We start from the raw sequence: 21,385 nt of genomic DNA, 5'->3' as shown, positions 1-21,385 counted from the left end.
GTGCTTATCTGCGATCAGTCCTGGACTATGAGCAGATCCGTTGCGTGTGCCATCGCGTTGAAGAGGCTCCTCACCAGGAGACTCCTCATTAATCACCATCTGTCACCAACTCCCTGTATATCATGACGTTTCAGTCGTTTAATGTAACTGACTTTTGTCAACTCATTAGCTAGGGTATTTGGGTGGTTTTCCAGCCGAGTTCTGTACTTAGTCCCTGTCAACCTTATCTCTTCCTTAACAGTTCTCATGTTCATGGCTTCATGGATCTCAGTGTTTGTCACAAACCATGGTACGTTTGCTATGGTTCTTAAGATGCCATTCTGCATTCTTTGCATGATATTTAAACTGGAGTCGCATGCACTTCCCCACAGTTGCAATCCATACGTCCATATTGGCTTCAGGATCATTTTGTAGATTAGGAGCTTATTGTCAGTGGAAAGCTTCGAGTTACGTGCCATCAGCCAGTAAATGTTTTTGAACCGCATGTTTAGCTCATCTCGTTTTGATTGGATGTGTTTTTTCCATGTCAGTCTTTTGTCCAGGTGCATACCGAGGTATCTGACTGTATCACATTGTGGCAGGGTGATATCGCACATTTTTACCGATGCGCAGCTTCCTTTCCTAAGCGTAAATGTTATGTGGACGGATTTTGTAGTATTAGCCTTTATTCGCCATTTCTGGAGCCATTCAGTCACTTTGTCAAGGTTGTTCTGCAAGGTAGCAGAGGCAACAGCTGGGTCCGTGCTGCTTGCAAGTAGTACTGTGTCGTCCGCAAATGTAGCTGTGGTAACGCCTTGTGTTTCAGGAAGGTCAGCAGTATATATGGTGTACAAGACGGGTCCCTGAACAGTACCCTGTGGGACTCTCGCCATTATATCGTGAATATTTGATAGCTCTCCGTCTTCTCTCACCTGGGAAATTCTATCTATCAGGTATGATTTCATCAGTGGATAGTAACTATGGGGTAAGAATGCCTTTATTTTGTATAGTAGGCCTTTATGCCACACCTTATCGAACGCAGCCTGGATGTCCAGAAACACGGCAGAGCAGTATTCTTTGTTTTCAAGGGATGATCGAATTTTTTCACAGACCCTATGCACTTGTTCTATGGTAGAGTGCTGTTGTCGAAAACCGAATTGATGTCTGGGTACAATTTTGTTTTCATTGAGTATGGGTAATATTCTACTCAAGAGAATCCTCTCAAACATCTTGGACAGCACAGGCAACAGGCTTATGGGTCTGTATGATGTGGGTTCTTCCGGGGGCTTTCCAGGCTTGTGAACCATTGTCACTATGGATACTTTCCATAATCTGGGAAAATGTTGCACTCTAAGCACACTATTGAAGAGAGTAACCAGGAAGACCAATGCCTTTTTGGGAAGCTCTGTGACAATTTCTTTGGTGATGAGGTCGAATCCAGGGGCTTTTTTATTTTGTAATTTAATTATGGTCCTTTTCAGCTCCTGTATCGTAACTGGCCTTGGTGGGGTGGAGAGTTGCAGGTCTTGCTGCAGTGTACTTTCAACTGCATTTTCAAACTCCACATTATTGCTATCATTCGGCTTGAAGATGTTGGCTAGATGTTCTCCAAACATGTTCGCTTTCTCTGTACTTGTCCTAGTCCATCCAGAAACAGTTTTAATGGGACATTTGTATTGTTGTGGTCTGACCAGTGCCTTTGTAAATTTCCAGAGTGAATGGTCCGTTGATTTTGTGGCCGTTAGGTTTTCCAGATTATTTTGTAGCGTGGCATTATTCACATTGTCAATTAGGTTTTTCAGTTCTCTAATAGCTCTGTTAATTGCAGTCTTATCGCTTTTGTTTCTAGTTTGATGCCATATTCTACGCAGCTTTCTTTTTTCTAAAATTTTGTGTTTTACTTCGAGAGGTACATTTCCAACCACTTGAGAATTTTTCCTTGGAATGGGTGTATTAGTCCAGCAAGCCTTTTGGATGAGGTTAGTAATATATTGAGTTGCTTCATCTATTTCATCAGGTGTCTTCAACGATACTTTCAATTCGATATTGTTTTCAATATAATCTTTGAAGCCTTCCCAATCAGTGCGGTTGTTGTAGAGGGTATCAGGCTTGTCATAATGAATAATCGTCGTACTAATAGTTAAGAGAACAGGTGTGTGGTCAGAATTACTGTCTAGACAAGTCTCTGCCTTGAGATAATTTCTCGAGAGTCCCTTTACTATGAAGAAGTCTAATAAATCTGGTTTTTTATTTGTATCCGTAGGCCAGTAAGTTGGTTCTCCAGACGAGACAGTGCTGAGGCCGTTTTCTTCGAGACTTAGCTTTAGTTGTCTGGCTCTAGTTGTTGTTAGCCTTGAGCCCCAATATGTATTTTTGGCGTTCCAGTCTCCACCAGCCACAAATTTCCTCCCCAGTGTAGCGAAGTAATCTGTAAACTTTGTTGCGCTAATTGTATGTCTCGGTGGGCAGTATACCGCTGACAAATTCAATTGTCCACAGCGGGTTTCGACTGCAACCGTGGTAGCTTGGATATGGTTTGTCCTAAATTCTGGCAGCAGTTGATGTTTAATTGATTTTCTTATCACAACGGCTGTTCCCGCGTGGCCAGTTCCATCAGGATGATTAGTCACATAGATGTGGCATCCTTTGATGCTAATTTTGCTTTTACTTGTACAGTGAGCTTCAGAGACAAGTACAACATCAAGCTGGTTATTGTTCATCAACAGTTCCAACTCAGTCTTGCTCGAAGGAAGACCATTAATATTCCAGGTACCCACCCTCAGTGCGGTCATTTTGATATTCTTTCGACTAGAGTAGCTATGAGACTCATGAGAGTGCTCATCTGTTGTAGGATTAATTCGAATTTCTCCGATTGTTTGATGAGTAATTCTTCTAATTTGTTATTCACGCTAATTGTAGTAGTTGGCTGGGTTTCTTCCTTTTTAAGTACATCCGAGTAGAGAAGTTTTTCTTGTGTTTTTTCGAGAGGTTGTGGTCGAAAGTCTATTGGGACAGTCCTGCTTGTCACTTGTGTTTTAGTTCTGAAGGTTAGATTCCTAGCCATACGTCTGTTTAGAATTTCTTTGTAAACTTCACAACCTTTATAATTAGCCGGATGTGCGCCTTGGCAAAGGGCGCATTTTGCTGGTGTATTGCGGTCCTTCTTTGGGCAATCCGCGGTTTTATGCCCTTGGCCACACTTCACGCATCGGTATGGTCTCATGCAATAATTTTTAGAGTGACCATATTGCTGGCACCTTTGACATTGTGGCAACGTGGTTCTTTTTTTGGATCTTCGATTATAACTGACTGATGGTATATATATTTAATGTCTTTCACGGCGGCGTTGTTCGCTCCTGGTTCGATATTAATAAAGAATGTGGAAGTTGGTTTTTTGTCTGGTCCAAACTTAGAGTTTATAATTTCACCTTGGACTTTGTTTCCCGTCTTTTCGATTTCTTCTTTGATTGCACTGTGTGGAGTTGTATGGTGCAGGTGTTTGATGACTATTCTATAGCAGCGTTGGTCTTTTAAGTTGAAAGTATGCCCTATAAGGCCTTTTTTTCGAACTAAGGTGATTACGTTTTTGTATATTTCTGTGTCCACGCAGACTACTCTCAGTTGATTTCTATTGACAATCTTTATTGTAAAACAGTCTTTGTCTACTGTAGACTCCAGCAGTTCCAGGAGTTTGTTGACATCTTCAACTCCATATAATATTATAGGAGGTGGCTTACTAGGTCGTTTTTCCATTGGCTCCTTCGTGGGTTCTTTAGAATCAAGTGGTAATTCGCTAAATCTATTGCTAGTTGTGATTTTTTCTGGTGAGGGTGACTGTAGTTTTTGTCTTTTTCTCTTTTGGTTTCTAATTCCAGGGATCCTTTGCCAGTCTGGTGGTTTTGGTACAAAAGTATCAGAACTACTGTCTTCTAATGCTGTGGTAGTTTCTAGCGGGGGAGTATTTCCCAGTGACGAGCATCTAGTTCTTGTGAACAGACTAGGATGAAAGGCCTGTTGAATATATCGTTTGAAGTCTGGTAAAAAGCGTGATTTTGGTACCTTAAATAGCTCCATAACATTCTATTATTCAAAAATATTTACACTTTCTACGTAAATGAATTCGCGGCTAAAATTTAGCGTTATGCCAAAGTAACTATTCCACGCGGACGAAGTCGCGGGCAAAAGCTAGTGATACATATATGCAAAGAACCGCATTGGTATTAAAGTACTTATATCTTTTCTTCTCAACCGTCTGTACTGAAAACCTGCTTGGAAATTTTATTTTTTCTTATAAACGGCCTATTGTACTTATTTTTGTTCTTATTTTAATTTGTGTTGGGTTATTGCCATTTTCGTGTAGAATAAAATATTACCTTACATTGAAACGAGATATGATGTAGTGACTACGTAACTTACTACGGCAGGTTTCTATCTTAACACATTTCCCTTCTGTTTCAGACAAGATGTACCCCGGTTGACATTGACAACCGTCCTGGTTCTCAATAGGCGGCTTGCAAGGTGGACAGTTCGGTGGATTCGGCACAGAGCAGGTAGGTCTACACCTGGCGGGCACCGGACACTGACCAGCTGTTTAGAAATAATTATAATGTTAAAAATTAAATTTAAAATAATATACATATTATTAAAACAAATTTTGGGAACGATTCCAGTAAACAATAAGAGAATAGACTTCAGGTTGGAAAAAAAAGTAGGCAATGTGAAACTCCCCTTGGCTTCTGGTTCATAGGCAAACATACTATTATCATAACAGACCATCAACTTAACACATCAGAAAACTAGCAAAATCAGGATATTAATGTCCTATAAGAATTCACTTACGACACGCTTGCTTCGGGACACAAACGTCATTGTTGTTCCTGTAATAGCCGTTTGCACACACGCACTGCGGATTGCAGTAAGAACGCAGTTGAGCATTACAATTTGGTTTTAAGGCACTGTTGAGATCCCCGCATCGTTCCGCCAAACATTGTGCACACGGATTCCAAACTTCATTCGGTCGTGTGCACGTGACTGGAGCTAAACCAGGTTTGTAATTGATAATTTAGCATTGTATTAACAGATTTATATGCCTGCTAAGCAGTAGCAAAAAGCGCTCACAATTAAGTCATTAGGTACGCATTGTAATCTACCTCGAGTGTCATATTGTTTTGCTTGAATATATTTATAAGTAAAGGTTGTAAAGAATCGGTTCTCGAAGGCGACGAAATAAATTGAAGCAAATCATTTGATGCCAAATTAATCCGTCATCATTTTAACTCTCCTAACGTAATGTATAAAGCAAATCAAAAAGTTTTGTTCCTATTGCAATATTATCTCTGATAAGCATATTTGTTAACGCAATAATATTAGTTTATGACTGACAAATAAATTTTAATGCGGTTTTCGAAAGTATCGTGATTATGATTTATCGTGACTGCACAATAAAAGTGTGTTTTAAAATTTTTGTACTTACGACAGTCACTGGTTAGTACACATCTTCTGTTTTTCTCACTCAAGAGCTTATAATTTGGTTTACAAACGCAGCCCGGCCTGCACAGCTTGGGGGGGGAGCAAGCAACTATCGCGCGGCAGTCGCTTGTTGGACAATAGTCGGTGGGACAGCCAGCTTTGCATTGAACGAATGTTTCATTTCCATAGCAGTAGCCTGAAAGAAGCCAATCATTATTGAAGTGAAACTTCTTTAGAATCGTTGTGATGTGATCTTAAACTCGATGAAACGAAAAAATGAAATGTGAAGTTAAAATATCAATTCACAAAGGGCGCTACCACATACTATAAACGATGATTTACAATTATTTCTATTTAGTATGTTATCAAATCAAATCAAATGAAATCAATGGTTGGTGGTTGACCCTTGCGATTATTCTTATATTTTATAAGTTTCACTTCTACCGTGTGTGACTTGCACACACACACTTTTTTTAATTTATTAACTACTCCAACCAGAACAGAAATAGGCAATGTACATTAGACATATTAAACAAATTTTTTTCTACATTACACTAAAACTTATGCCAAATCGTCACATTACAACTTAACAAAATGAAACCAAAGACCAGCTTAATTCAGTCATCCTACTTGTTCCACCAAGAAGTTGATTTCTATGTATCCGACCCAGGCGACGGGGCAAAATAAAGCCGCCGTCCGCCGAAACATGTCCAATCGAGTTCTCCGGATCCGCTCTTGATGATTTTAGGCCCTTCGAGCACTGGTCACCGTCTTCGTTAAACTCGTCGATTACGGTGAAGAGTTAGGCGTGTAGTTCTCGTTTCACTGAGTTTCTCGCTGAATCTTTTCAGTGAGTCGCGATTTCGATCCGGTTATATATTAAGCACCGCACTGCTCTTGCTAGGGCCAGTGTTAGCCATTCTCTCAGGTTGAGCCCGTGAGCTGGCCTACCGGTCCGCGTATAGTTGGAATAACCCCTTAAGCTACCAACGATTGGGTAGGGAGAAATAAAGTGGTTTTATATGCAAAATACGAATTCGGTGTTCACCAAATAATAATGTTCTTAAATCCTATAGACATAGCAAGTAATAAGATGAAATAGAAGCACCTAAAGGATAAGACGTCCGGTGCATTCGTATGTAGCGATGCACCGGTGTTCGAATCCCGCAGGCGGGTACCAATTTTCCTAATGAAATACGTACTCATCAAATTTTAATGTTCACGATTGACTTCCACGGTGAAGGAATAACATCGTGTAATAAAAATCAAACCCGCAAAATTATAATTAGCGTAATCACTGGTGGTAGGACCTCTTGGGAGTCCGCACGGGTAGGTACCACCACCCCGCCTATTTCCGCCGTGAAGCAGTAATAATGCGTTTCGGTTCGAAGGGTGGGGCAGCCGTTGTAACTATACTGAGACCTTAGAACTTATATCTCGAGGTGGGTGGCGCATTTACGTTGTAGATGTCTATGGGCTCCACTCCACAGTAACCACTTAACACCAGGTGGGCTGTGAGCTCGTCCACCCATCTAAGCAATAAATAAAAACCTAATAGCAGTAGCTCGATAATACACGTATCCGCTGATTTAAATCAGATTAGCAGGAGTTTAAGTGTCCTGCCTAGTAGGCACTAGCCTCCAGATCGCGGCCACCAATTTAGGACAGTGGTTCCGGAAATGGTGCATTGACATCAACCCCATGAAAAGCACAGCCGTGCTCTTCAAATGGGGTCGCGCTCCCGACACTGCTGCTAGTATCTCGTCAGCAATTTGGCGCGGTAACTCCATTTGCGCCATTAAAATCTTTGGCCAGCCCATACCATGGGCTTCGAAGGCTAAGTACCTAGACAGAGGGATGACATTCGGGCTCCAAATCAAGTCAGTACGCGACCAAGCCGCGCTTCTACTCGGTCAACTCTAGCCCATGATTAGCAAGTGAAGTAAATTGTCCCTTCATAACAAGATGACACTCAACAAAACTTGCATAAGTTCCATTATGACCTGTGCAAGTGTAGTATTTGGTCACGCGGCCCGCATGTACATTAACTCTCTCCAGGTCACCCTATCTCGTTTCTGCAGGATAGCCGTCGGAGCACCGTGGTGTGTGAGGAATGTAGATCTACACGACGACCTGAATTTAGTACCGATACGTAAGTATCTTAAGGAAGCGTCAGAACGCTACTTTGAAAAAGCAGCGCGGCACGATAACCCTCTTGTCGTGACCGCCACTAATAACTTATCCGACCGCGACGAGGCAATGCAAACTATGCAAAGCCGCCGTCGCCCGAAACATGTCTTGTCGAATCCCCCGGATTCACTCTCGGTGCTTTTAGGCCTCTCAAGCATCGGTCACCGTCCTCGTTGAACTCTTCGAGTTCGAACGCGAGAGCGAACTAACCTACAGACTGAGTTTCTCGCCGGATCTTCTTAGTGAGTCGCGATTCCGATTTGATGGTAGATTCTGCGAAGCACTACTCTTGTTAGAGCTAGTGTTAGCAAATTCTCTCAGGTTGAGCCCCTGAACTCACCCACCTGTCCGGGCATAGCTGGAATAGCCCTTAGGCTACTAGCGAATAGGAAGGGAAAAAAGGGCAAATATTGGTCAAATGAATACGAGCGGAGCAAAATATTTTTTTTTTTTTATAGCTTAGATGTTTGGACGAGCTCACAGCCCACTTGGTGTTAAGTGGTTACTGGAGCCCATAGATGTCTACAACGTAAACGCGCCACCCACCTCGAGATATAAGTTCTAAGGTCTCAGTATAGTTACAACGGCTACCCCACCCTTCTAACCGAAAGGTATTACTGCTTCACGGCAGAAATAGGCGGGTTGGTGGTACCTACCCGTGCGGACTCCCAAGAGGTCCTATCACAAATTTAAAATTAAAATCTTATTGAAAATTTTACTAAAATTAAAATTTTATTTTTTCAAACATATGTATACTTTTTGTTGATGTTTAAAACTGTAAAGTATTTGAAACGTCAGAAATAATGCAACAAAAAAACGAAAGATTGAACGGTAAACGGTATTTGATATTTAAAAAAAAACTTATTACCTTAAAGCAGAACGTGGAAAAGAAATGAAAATCGCATTTAAGATATTCAAACTCACCTCTCGGTACCGTGGTAGCAGTAGACGAGCCGATTAACATCAACAATCCAACAAATAAGACCAACATCGTGGCCTTACTAACTCCGACATTTTCAAACCCGATCTTTTATACTATTATTTTATTATCGGATAGCATTTAATGCCGACTCTTTTAAGTAATAAAATAAAAAAACGTGACAAGCAAGTACACAATGTTTTATTGAAAGTTAATTAATCGTATTATGTTTGTAACAACTAAAGTTTTAAAAGCGTTTCTCATTTGTAAAAGTCTTATTGCGCTTTTTAATTTAGCAGTTCCAGATCACCTAAAATGTACAATATTTGTGTTACAAAAAAAATAAGGCACGACAGTATTTTTTTTATTTTTTTTTATCTCTTAGATGGGTGGAAGTGCTCACAGCCCACCTGGTGTTAAGTGGTTACTGGAGCCCATAGACATCTACACCGTAAATGCGCCACCCACCTTGAGATATAAGTTCTAAGGTCTCAGTATAGTTACAGCGGCTGCCCTGCCCTTCGAACCGAAACGCATTACTGCTTCACGACAGAAATAGGCGGGGTGGTGGTACCTACCCGCGCGGACTTTCAAGAGGTCCTACCACCAGTAATTACGCAAATTATAATTTTGCGGGTTTGATTTTTATTACACGGTGTTATTCCTTCATCGTGGAAGTCAATCGTGAACATTTGTAAAGTACGTATTTCATTGGAAAAATTGGTACCCGCTTGCGGGATCCCAACACCATTGCATCGCTACATACGAATGCACCGGACGTCTTATCCTTTAGGCCACGACGACTTCAAGTACATAATAATATTATGATTTATAATCTTGAAAATTATACATCGGCAATATTTTAAACAAAATTATGCCCTTTTATTGCCTCTTGCTCTTCATTAAATATTCATATGTTTTCTGTATCCTCACAGAACAATGCTAATACTAAATACTAAAACGCGAACATTATGAATTGGCGTGGTCGAAATTTCCGAATTCACCAGTATTATAAGTCAAAATTTAACTAATTTTATAGATTTAGTACCTACCTAGAAATTATAAAATAATACATACACATCACGACCGATTTGCACGATAAAGGAATAAAAATTACGTCATAAAATCAGAACCATTAAATTTTAAAACATACTGATAGTAAAGTGTTGTAAACTTATAGATTCACCACACTGATGTATAGGTATATGGACAGGGTTTACAATATATCTGAAATTATGAAATTGCGAAGTATTAATTCCGCGATGAAGGGATAGCATCGTGTAATAAAAAGCAAACCCGCAAAAATTATAATTCGCGTAACAACTGGTTGTGAGCTCGCACAGCTATCCTGCGTCTTTACCATGTTCGGGCGTGGCCTTTTTACTATTTTCGGCCAACGAGTCCGTATCGTAGTACCGTTCCGACGCTGGCAGATTGTCATGTAGGTCGACGATCCTCACGAACCACGGAGCTCCGACGGCTAACCTGCAAAAGCGGGATTTTAGGGATTGGAGGGTGTCTACATGTGTGCGGACCGCGTGAGCGAACACCACACTCGCGTGTGTCATGACGGGTCTTAAGCAAGTTTCGTAAAGTGTCATTCCGGTAGCGGCATTTACTTTGTCTATGGCTCTGGCGTCTATGGCTCTGGTGAGGGACGGAAAATTTGTGTACAGCAACTGTGACAATGAAGCTCATGTGCAGGATGCGTGATATCATCCACATTGTGATATTGCTTCGATAACGGTGTGAACTAGTCTGGTCCTTTAGTATAGTCAAAAAAACCGCCTTTTCCTGAAAACATATCACCAAATTCCTGTCTTGAATGGTGGAAAAACATATCGTGAGCCTTTCGCTAACAGGATTCGATATTTTAAACCGACTTAAAAAAACAGGAGAAGGGAACAGGGTTCGTCTATTTTTTAGTGTATTGCCATCAGAACTTTTTTCTAGGTGAATCGATTTCTTTCAATTAAAATCTGGCTTTTATTAATGTTGTCAAGACCTGACCAATATTTTTTGAGTTTTCCTCAATAATGCATATTGAATTGACTTCGACGCGATTGATGATATTCTAGTTTTATTTTGGTAAATTCGTGTATTATATTGCAATAGAAACTTTGACTTCGTGTTTTGACTAGGCGGTGACTATTTTATGATGCTTATAGTAGCCAATTCCAATAGTACCCAAATACTATTGATCATGGAATCTACGCTACTAAATAATAATTGTATTTATTTAGTCTTACGGTTTTCGGGTTACTTTAAACAAACGTTTACCAGTCGGATTTGAATATCTTCAACTTTTCCAATTACAACCACGCAATTTTATTTTGCTATCGTAGTTAGCGGTAATACGAAAAAATAAAACTGCCAAATTGATAATAAAATGTATTTATTTCAAAAAATTACAATAACAATTTCTTTTTTATTTATCATATATTACATTTTCATTAAAAACATTTATATTATAAAAATATATTTTACAATCTATCATACAAAATTACAATAGGTAACGTTTAATGAACCAATAAGATTTTTAGATAATTTTGTTACCTACTTCATTTGTTTGGCACGAATAACCTTTTAAAATACAAAATGAGCATTTCTTTAGTATACTTATTATAGCTTATTAAGCTTATTAAGTAAGTAAGCAGCATTAGCTAGTAAATGGAATCAAATACACTTTTTTGATCATTTTTATTCACTTCTTTCGTTCTTTAGATCAAAGAAATGAGTATTTTAAATAATTCATACTCAGACATCGCCACGCCAAATTCTACATTCTTTCTGAATTAATTTACATAGTATTAAAATTTAATAATAACTGGCACATTATTCATATGGAAACTATTATAATAAATGTATTATTTATTCTTGAATATCAGCGTTGGTTTAAATAATAAAAACCTTACCACGGTGACTATCCGATAAAAAAAACGCTATAAAAATATTCGTATCTTTAAATATTTAAATATATAAGTTTAGTGTACATTACTTTAATACAAACACTTTAAAAGTATTTGGTAACGTAGATAGTGACACCTTGTAAATGGCATACAAGTAAAATATTTTATTCAAAGGAAATTAATACTCTGAAATCCTTTTCGAGGTTTTTACTCATTTACAGCAAAACCACGAGAGAGTTTACGAGAGTTTTATTCGAACTATTGACGAAGCCAGACACTTTTTGAACAAGATATGTGAATTTACATGGCAACTTGGAAGCCATGTTCAAAATAAAGGGAACTGTTTTTTTTCCTTTTTCTATTTCCTTATTAGATATTAATATTGAAATATTGTGATAATTTCGATTGTTAATTTTTGCGTATAACATTTTCAAGACATGTTCATCGTCATTTAAAAAGTGCTCATATTACATTCGTTTTAGGTTACAGTGTTTTTTTTATGATTTTTCTTAGTTTATCCTGGCAAGTAAGCGGTTCGAATTAAAACTTTGCAAAACCATTGACAATTTCACTATGATGCAAGCCGTAAGCACTGGCCAGAGCCAGTAAATCGATTTAAAAAAAACCGTAGTTTTTTTTAAAACCGGAAAATAGAATAAAATAAAATTACGGTCACGACTAGCGAAAAACTTTAGTGCCACGTCGATCTGTTGCCTTTAGTGACATTAGTGACATAAAGTCAATTATGATCAATGATGTAAGCTTTTGAAAATAAATATTAAAATCGCATATAAATATTTACGCAACATTTTTTTTATGATTTCTTCAAACAATTTAGCTAAAACATTGTAATCTAAAGGTCGACTCTAAGAAAAAGAAGCTGTCTGTAGATGATTAGACCAAAAAACGAGTATTTTTAAAAATAAAAATCATTAGAATGACGAGATATTTCCAAAAAAAAAAAAGAAAACAACAAACTAACATTCTCCTTGGGAATCCTTATTCATAAACATATTCAAGTAAACGAACCGCTTTTAAGGGCAAAACAATATTAATTTGCTACACATAGCACAAATATATACCGCTTTCAATTAGTTCACACTCAGTAGGTTTAAAATAGATATAATTTTTTTTATCTGTAAACTAAATCACTCAACCTCTCAGCTAGTGATATCTGACCATTTGAAGAATAAAAATCACTTCCAATTGTTTTCGGAAGCAATTCCTTTGCACTGTTAAATTCCCCCCATCAAAAATATTTATCTGACATTATACACGTTACTATTCGTATATTATTAACATTATCTATACACTTTCTAATGCCACAATTATTTACAAGATAATATTTATAAAAAAAAAACATTACGCGCAATTTGTTCTCATTTAAAAGACTAGCCTTGGCTAAGTAAGTACCGCTAAGAAATTCGTTATAAAAATTATTATAATAATATTAAGTTTGAAGCATTTTTCAGTCGTATAATAATTATTATATTCGTTGAACACATCTCATCATCATTATACTAATTTTACGAGTTTTATTAAAAACGAAATCATAAAACAGAGTAAATAAATTTAAATACAAACTTTTTTTTACAAAAGTTTTGTTAAACATATACATTTTTTGAATACGTAAATTAATAAATTAAAAGAAGGACATTATTATATGAAGAATCACTCGAGCTAACTAAAAAAGAGTTGAACATAAAAAAATCTTTTAAGGAAATGAGAGTTCATTTTAGAATGGTTGTCGGAATAGAATTATGATAAAGCAATATATCTCAGTTCGCTTATTACAAAACCTATGTACAGATTTTTTTTTATGTTAAAATATTTTACGTGTTGAATAACAAATAACGGGAAAGAAATTAACGTTACCCTGCCACAAAAATGTAGTATTTTTGTACCCCTAAACTATAGTACAAATAGATACAAATAAATCATATATAACTGAAAAGATTATACAATGTATATTTATTTTTAGAAGATAATTTAATTAGATTTATAAAATAAGAATAGTCATTTAAAACGATCACAAAATAGAAGGGATATAGTAGAGCAATACTTTAAGATTTCGCTTATATTAAAACAGCACTTCACCCACTGATTGGACGGATATTTCATCTTACAATGTTCGATATCATTATTTTATTGTTTCACAAATTTCTCACTATAACTCTGTCGTAGTTTCGACAGTCGATTGATCGTATGGGTACCCGGAGAAGTTTCTTTTGCCAAATGTCACGTTGTCGTTGTCAGAGGCTCTAGAAAAAAAAAAAAAGTTAGTGATCTCGCATTTCAGAACTCTGTTCGAAGAGTAGGTGACTGTCAAATACAGTAACTATTACCATGTGCAAGAAAATCCACTTTGTCTTTGATGACATTAAACGTAATATCGTCATTTCGCATTAAAAGTGTACAATTTCCAAAAATATTCGAAATTGAGTTAATATGGGGAATCATTTGATATCACCAGTATTTTTCTCATAAATACTGTCAAAAGAGCGTAGTTTAGTTTTAGTTTTTTTTTTTTAGTATACCTATATTTTGACTACTATTAACAACATTAATACATAATTTTATCTTACTTTAAAATAAAGATAATGTAACTGGTAAAAAATAAAAAATCGATGTTGCAAAAATGATTAATATTTAAAAGATCATATGTTAAGCCGTTAAAATACTCTCCTGTAAAATTAGTAAGTTTTGAGATTATACAGTTTTAATGCGAGAAGACGATAAAATATGTCAAAGTGCCATTTCAAACTTCATGATTTTTGCCACCAGGGCGGCGCTACTGTGCTGATACTTGACAGTTTTGACATATGTCTAAGTAATGTTAAACTTACCTTTTATTTATCTTTTAAGTCTGCTATTAATTATTTATTAATTTGTATGACTGAAATAAAGATTTAATGAAATCAAAAACAATTTTATACGTACTTCTGCATTCCGGGTATATCGTCGTACGCCATTATCGGTTGAGTTTTCTTCTTGTGATTATTCCCGTTGATCTTCCTACCTAATGTGGCGGCTAATAATCCACCACCGACATTGTTATTGTTGGCACGGGGCAACGTCCCGAGAGCGTTGTTCAACGCTTGGGAGTTCGGCATCCTTCGGTTCAACGTCTGTGTGTTGCGCGCAATGGACGCGTTGTTCGCGATAGGATCGTAGTGGCTGTTGTGGAGTTTGTTCAGAGTACCCCCGTTTTCATTAACGCTCGAGGCTCGAGCTGTCGTCGCTGTTTCCGATAACGTTGGACTTCTCTCGCCTGAGGTGGATAAGTTATATCGTACAATCTATACTATATATAATATATATAATAATATTATAAAGAGGAAAGATTTGTTTGTTTGTTTGTATTGAATAGGCTCCGAAACTACTGAACCGATTTGAAAAATTCTTTCACTGTTTGGAAGTTACACTATTCCCGAGTGACATAGGCTATAAATCTCTTTTGAAAAAATTAGGGATCCTTACTAAAACTACAATAATGTAATCCAAGGTGTAAAACAATTATTACCTAAAATATTCTTTACATCGCGTGTCCTGCGAAAACTATTGATGATAGAATAAAATAATTTACAACAAATTTGTAGAACACATTATTATTTATAAAAAGTTTAAAGACAGCATATGTCTAACTATTATAGTTAAGCCGCAATAAGTGTTTTTAAAAAAATAAAACAATATAATAAAATAGTACAGTATTTTTTTTAGATAATCTATATTCAGTTTGCACTTAGGTACTGGGACAGGACTTCAAATTTCGTAAATCTTACAATGTGAAGCATAAATTCAGATTTACTTTTTCCAAGTCTCTTTTGTCAGGATTAGTGGGTACTTTGGAATTTTATAGCAATTATTTAAGAAAATAATTATAGAAAAGACAAACCAATGATATTGTATTTTAAATTAAAAAAATATTTCGAAATCTTCAAATAAGTTTGGCGAGTTTTTTTTAAAAATCCCGTTTCTAATTATTAAGTCAATATTAAAGTAAAAACAAATAAGTAAGATATCCTTATTGTAATTAAGAGACTCTAATACCAAGTGGCATCGTGTGTAAAATATGTGTACATTTATTATATTTTATAACAGTGTCAGATCTGAATTACCTATTTTAAGAATCTTAAATTGTAACGTCATTTTCCATTTACTTGAGTTTTACAAAGGTCGAATAAACTCACCATTATCTTTGGATAAATATTGAACGTTGTGTATATTGAACGCGTGATTGTTTGGGCTGAAGTCTAATTGCAGATCCGCGTCATCGACCGCCATATTGAGAACCTGTTAGAGATGCGAAATTCTATTAAAATACAAATAACACAATCTAAAATATGACTAAAGCAAATAAACCTAAGAGCTACTTTAAAACGAAGATTTTTTCACCGACACGATTATCTGGACGACATTAGCATCAGCTAAAAATAATTGAAGACATGAGTGAATGAAGGGGTTAAGTACCATTTTTAAGATTTTTGGTTTTTTACATGAAATGAAGGCGTTATGTGACTATAAACCATATTAGACCTTAAAACTACTGATTTAAAGGCTATTTTTAGAAATCTGCATGTGTTGAAGTAGTTATTAACGAAGAAAAATTACAGATAACAAATGGTTGTTGCCCGTTTTCTCAAAATTAACAAATTGTATCATATCTTCTCTTCATCCACTCGTGTCTTCAATTGCAACATACCCCAATAACTTTTGCAACATACATCAGTAAGTTTAAAAAAAAAAAACATTATCGTATCCTTTAGTAAATTTAACTAGATCACCAAAATTGATTCTGTGTAAAACAAAAGTATTGACTATGTTATTTAGATTAAGTTAAACCTTCAAGGGCAAAAGAGGATTGAAAAAAACCCTGCCAGCGCCATATCTATTTCTGGCGTTGACATTGTCGATAAGTGAAAATGAATGTTACACAACTCAATGTCATACACATGTCTCCAAAATGGCTCCTTCTCATCTTCCACTTATCCTCGGAATTCTCCCGAATGGGGGTTGATAGACCATAGTTATATTTAAATAGAGATAATTTTGTATGGGTTGCTGTAAATGTTATTATATCCAGGAGAACTTGAAACTTATAGTACCTGTGTTTCATATCTTGGTGCGGGGTCATCTTCACTGGACTCATAGCCAGACGGAGGACGAGGAGGCGGCATGCTCATACTCAGAGTTCCGTACTGTTGAACCGCTTGCTCTTTGTGTTTCTTATACCTTAGAAATGGAGTAAGAACAATTGATACATGATTTAATAATATTATGCACGTTGTAGTTATTGAAGTGAAACTTCTTTAGAATCGTTGTGATTTCAAACTCGATGAAACGAAAAAATAAGTCCATAGAGACACACATAAATGTATAGGATTCAGCCGGGAGAGAATGAGATAGAACACATTAGACGTTCTCGTCTCATCTCGTTCTCGTCTCGTCTCGTCTCCTCTTTGTGCGACTATTCGTAGCATCCCCACTATCGTCTACTCAACATTGTCCGTAATATGTATGCTCCTGTGTAGTGGGATAGTCAGTATATCTGTATCTATATCTTATTTATAAGTTTCACTTCTACCGTGTGTGACTTGCACACACACACACTTTTTGCTAATTAATCTGCACCACACCGATCAATAACGGTGTCATTATCATAAAGACTGCATTTAAAGAAGTATATGTCTCTTTCAATCCCCTCCTACTGTCGTTCTTTTTTGGAATAAAAGATATCTGACAAAAATTTGGATTGTGGAAACGACATTTTCAAGGCAAAGTTTCAAACCATATTCGGGTGGTGGACCTGTTCGATAATTGTAGTATTTTTTTTGAGTTTTTCGAGTCCTAAACATAATTTAACTACTTTTACAAAAATCTTATTACTTGACGCTGGCTAATGCACAAACCGTGCCGGAGCCAAAAAATAAATTCGTATTCGAGAGAAAGAAGAAGAAGAATGTATATCAAAGTATAAAACGCGTCGGTCAAGGCTGATCGCGAACCCCACTCCTTGACCTGGGCGCCTTGGGAACTTAAACGAACACGTATATTTACCTGTTCCAGGAGGCGCAGATGTAGATGGTGGCGACCAGTGCGGCGACCAGTACGACGGCGGCCAAGCCGATCAGGGCGGCGGGTAGGGCGGTGGCTAGCGGCGCGGCTGCTATGTGAGGCTTCTTCGGCAATTCGGCCGCTACTAAAGGAGCTCGGACTTCACTGACTGGAGACTGAAGCCGAGCAGCCACCGCTTTGTGGACACCAGTCTCTATGGCCCTATGAAAATAAAAAAATTTGAAGTCGTCGTGGCCTAAAGGATAAGACGATCGGAGCATTCGTGTTGAGCGACGCAGCAGTGTTCGAATCCCGCAGGCGGGTACCGATTTTTCTAATGAAATACGTACTATTGTTTGTTCGGTGTATTTCATGAAGTTACATATGTATGAACTACGAATAATGCATAGGAAAAATACTAAATTGAGCATAATAAGAATATCATAATAAGAATATCATATTCTCTAAGGTTTCCCGAGTCATAAGAATAAAAAAATAATTTACACCACTCCATGCTTGTGCATTGTGCATCGAGTGGTCCACATTTTAGATTAGACAAGACCTTCAGTAATGAAGAGACCGACTCAGAAGAAGATGCTTTTGCTGTTATAAATCGGATTTACGTTTTCTATTTATTATTATTTTCGCAAATGGACGACCGAACTAATTGCCCATCTAGTGTTTGCTATCGGATTCGATTGATTCGAACAGAGATGTATGTACGTATACATAAAATACGTAATGACGGGAATTGTCTACTCACTTCTGCACAGGCATAGATTCTCTAGTCAATATTTCGCCAGTACTAGGTTCGATTAGGTAGAGCCAAACGTCGGTTCCACGGCTGTCGCTCTCCAATGTACCATTCTCTCCTAGATAATGTCTCGACGTTAACTTTTCTAGGCCGGCGACCAAACCGCTCTTCTCTTCTATGACGGATAGAAGACTTCTGGCTCTCCGGCGCATTGAATCCGGATTCAAATCCGCTATTTCCAATACCAGCTGATTCTCTTTTTGTAATAAGTTTATCTGTAATTATTATTAGTATCATTATATTGTAACGCCTATTATTTGAACCATTATATTGAATAGTCGAACGAATATCGAAGGATCTAGAAGCACCTAGGACGCTCGAGAGGTACAACGCCATCTATTGTCAGATAGCGAAAACTACTACTAGAGAGATGTGGAATATTCTCGATAATTCTAGGGATGAGGTATCGACTATAAAAGCGTTGCAGGGATGGCACGCAGTTAGTAATCGGAACTACTCGAAGCGAAACAGCGAACGGATCACCTGAAGGGAAGCGGAGCAAGCGAATTGAAAGTTTTAAAGTGTTTGTGAAGTGTTTTAAGTGTTGAATACAGTTTTTGAGTTGTACTTTGGTGAAATTTTATTTATCCCGAACCCCAGCGCGTACCAATATTGTTTTTGTATAAAGATAGATAGATACAGGTCTAGGAATAGATAGTTAGATATATAGAGATAGAGGTGAGTGAAGGTCACCTCACGTGGAGAATTTCAGTCAATTATTGACAGGATTACATTAGTATGGTTGCTGTAGTTATGTATTATTTAATCGGTTTTGCTAGACAAAGACATGATTAAAACTAATTTTACGGTTTAATCAAACATTTATTATTGCTATTATATATCGAGGGGTGATAGGCTATTTGGTTTTAGCGATATTTCGCTTAAAAACGCGACATTTATCTTTGTAATTAAAGGTCTATTTTATTTAGTACTAGCTGTATCCGTCCGCTTCGCTGGGCATTTAAAATTAACATTATTATTTCTCACCCCCACAAAGATTCTCATCATTAAAGCCCCCGCAACTGGTGTAGGGAGTCCAACACTCATATAAATATTAGCCTATCCATTAAGTACCTGTATTTTCTACATGGATACCCAGTTTCAAAACAATCGGAAGCATGGTTCAGTAGTTATAACGGAACATCCGTAAAAACCACTGTAAATTTATAATATTAGTATAGATTAGCATCAACAGTTCGACAGCTCGAGGTTTTTAATTGAACTTAAATTAAGTTTACTGCATTTAAATAGCTGAAGTTTTTTTTTTTGTTATGATATTTTTTCTAAAATTTTAAACTTTAAACGGCTCTCCTGTAAAGTTGTAAAAATGTTTGTTTAAACCAAATAGCCTTTCACCTGTCGATATTGTTTCCGCCATTTCGAATTGAATACGAACGATTGCGTATTAATGTTTCATCTTAACTGATTAGAATTTTCAGCCCGCCCTTATAGGTATCATTAGCTTAGTCACTACTGTAGAATTGAGAATAAGAGCTCACGCGTCAAGATGGCGGCATTTACGCGTTAATGTCTGTGAGATCCTATGAACTATGTAACTATACTTGAGACCTTAGAACTTATATCTCAAGGTGGGTGGCGCATTTACGTTGTATATGTCTATGGGCTCCAGTAACCATTTAACAACAGGTGGGCTGTGAGCTCGTCCTCGTCATCTAAGCATTAAAAAAAAAGATCCTATGATCACTTTACACCGTGAGCCCGTCTATGAAATAAAAATGAATCGAAAATTTACCACAACCGACGCTCTGGCTATATTATAGTCCTGCGGCGAATCAGGGTTGTCTCTCGCGGTCACGCTGAACTTGAACGGCAGAATGTCCTTTGGAACGTTCTCGAACGATTTTATATTGCTTATGATCCCCGTGTCCGCGTCGAGACCGAAGTACTCTTCGGCCGCTTCGGTCCACGAGTTCTTGTGGTATTCTAACTTGCCGTAAGCGCCGCTGTCCCGGTCTTTCGCCTGAATAAATCGATATTTATTGTCGAGTAAATAAAGAGTTGTTTTACACGATAGAAAATCTTCGGACATTTACATTCGATGCTTTACAAAAATGAACTTTAACTGTACGACAAACGATTGAAATTTAAATTTATCTCATGTATTATAGCACTTTATGTGAGTAGTTATAAATCAGCACGCATTTAATTACTTCTATGTTGCCGGGAGTATATGATAGGCGTCTAATAGCTTTTCTCATAGTCTCCACATTCAAAAATGACTCGTATTAGTCTATGTAAAAGTATGTTTAATATTTAAAAGTATTTTTATATTTAATCAACGAGAACGATCTATTAAAAAAAACCGTGTGTTTTCAATAGTTCAACTATTGAAAGCTTAATTAATTAAATTTAAATTATTGACTTCATTTAGATTGTTTTTTTTTTTTATTTACATAAAATTAATTTTGATTAAATTTAAATTAAACTAAATAAATAATAAGATAAAATTATTAACAAAAAAAAAATTTTTTTTTTTTTAATTTCATCTCACCTTTACTTGAAGAACGTTGGTGCCCAGAAGCATCTCTTTATTGACGATAGCGAAGTATTTCCCTTTCGCGGCGGCCACAGTGGACTGTTCGTTGAACACAAACACGGGGTGGTTGTCATTGACGTCGGTCACGTGAACTTTGACGAGCGCTTTACTACTGTCGGGGTTGATCAGACCCTGTATGGACTCCAGTTGTACTTCAAGAGAATACTCCGATAGTGTCTCGTAGTCTAGCGAACTCGAGTTAAGGTATATCGCGCAGTCGCGGTCCTCCGTCAGCTTCACGTAGAATATCCCTGAATAAATCGGTTAGTATATTTACCAGAAGTCGTCGTGGCCTAAAGGTTAGGACGTCCGGTGCATTCGTGTTGAGCGATGCACCGGTGTGCGAATCCCGCAGGCGGGTACCAATTTTTCTAATGAGATACGCACTCAACAAATGTTCACGATTGACTTCCACCGCGAAGGAATAGCATCGTGTAATAAAAATCAAACCCGCAAAATTATTTGCGTAATTATTGTGAGTCCGCGCGGGTAGG

The 21,385-nt window shown here is 37.1% G+C and overlaps 1 protein-coding gene and 1 long non-coding RNA gene across 4 annotated transcripts in view; one reads left to right on the top strand and one right to left on the bottom strand.

Moving 5' to 3' along the window:
• The window catches only part of LOC149502838 (uncharacterized), a 118,784-nt gene that overhangs the window by 59,209 nt on the left and 38,190 nt on the right, over nt 1-21,385 (top strand). The gene's annotated exons all lie outside the window — the stretch shown is intronic.
• Nucleotides 10,936-21,385, bottom strand: part of Cad99C (cadherin 99C) — a 164,883-nt gene continuing 154,433 nt past the window's right edge. For all 3 annotated transcript variants that reach the window (XM_028179074.2, XM_028179076.2, XM_028179075.2), the window contains 8 exons: nt 20,847-21,142; nt 20,088-20,315; nt 18,284-18,549; nt 17,524-17,742; nt 16,572-16,698; nt 15,657-15,759; nt 14,407-14,737; nt 10,936-13,727 (listed from right to left, as the gene is read on the bottom strand). In XM_028179074.2, coding sequence (XP_028034875.2) covers nt 13,634-13,727; nt 14,407-14,737; nt 15,657-15,759; nt 16,572-16,698; nt 17,524-17,742; nt 18,284-18,549; nt 20,088-20,315; nt 20,847-21,142 — 1,664 coding nt within the window. In that variant the 3' untranslated portion in view covers nt 10,936-13,633. The remainder of the gene's footprint in view (nt 13,728-14,406; nt 14,738-15,656; nt 15,760-16,571; nt 16,699-17,523; nt 17,743-18,283; nt 18,550-20,087; nt 20,316-20,846; nt 21,143-21,385) is intronic.

The sequence above is a fragment of the Bombyx mandarina genome, chromosome 06 (assembly GCF_030267445.1).
Source record: "Bombyx mandarina strain Sakado chromosome 06, ASM3026744v2".
Classification (NCBI taxonomy): domain Eukaryota; kingdom Metazoa; phylum Arthropoda; class Insecta; order Lepidoptera; family Bombycidae; genus Bombyx; species Bombyx mandarina.
Note: the sequence above shows the minus strand (reverse complement) of the source record. Positions and strands in the feature narration are given on the sequence as shown.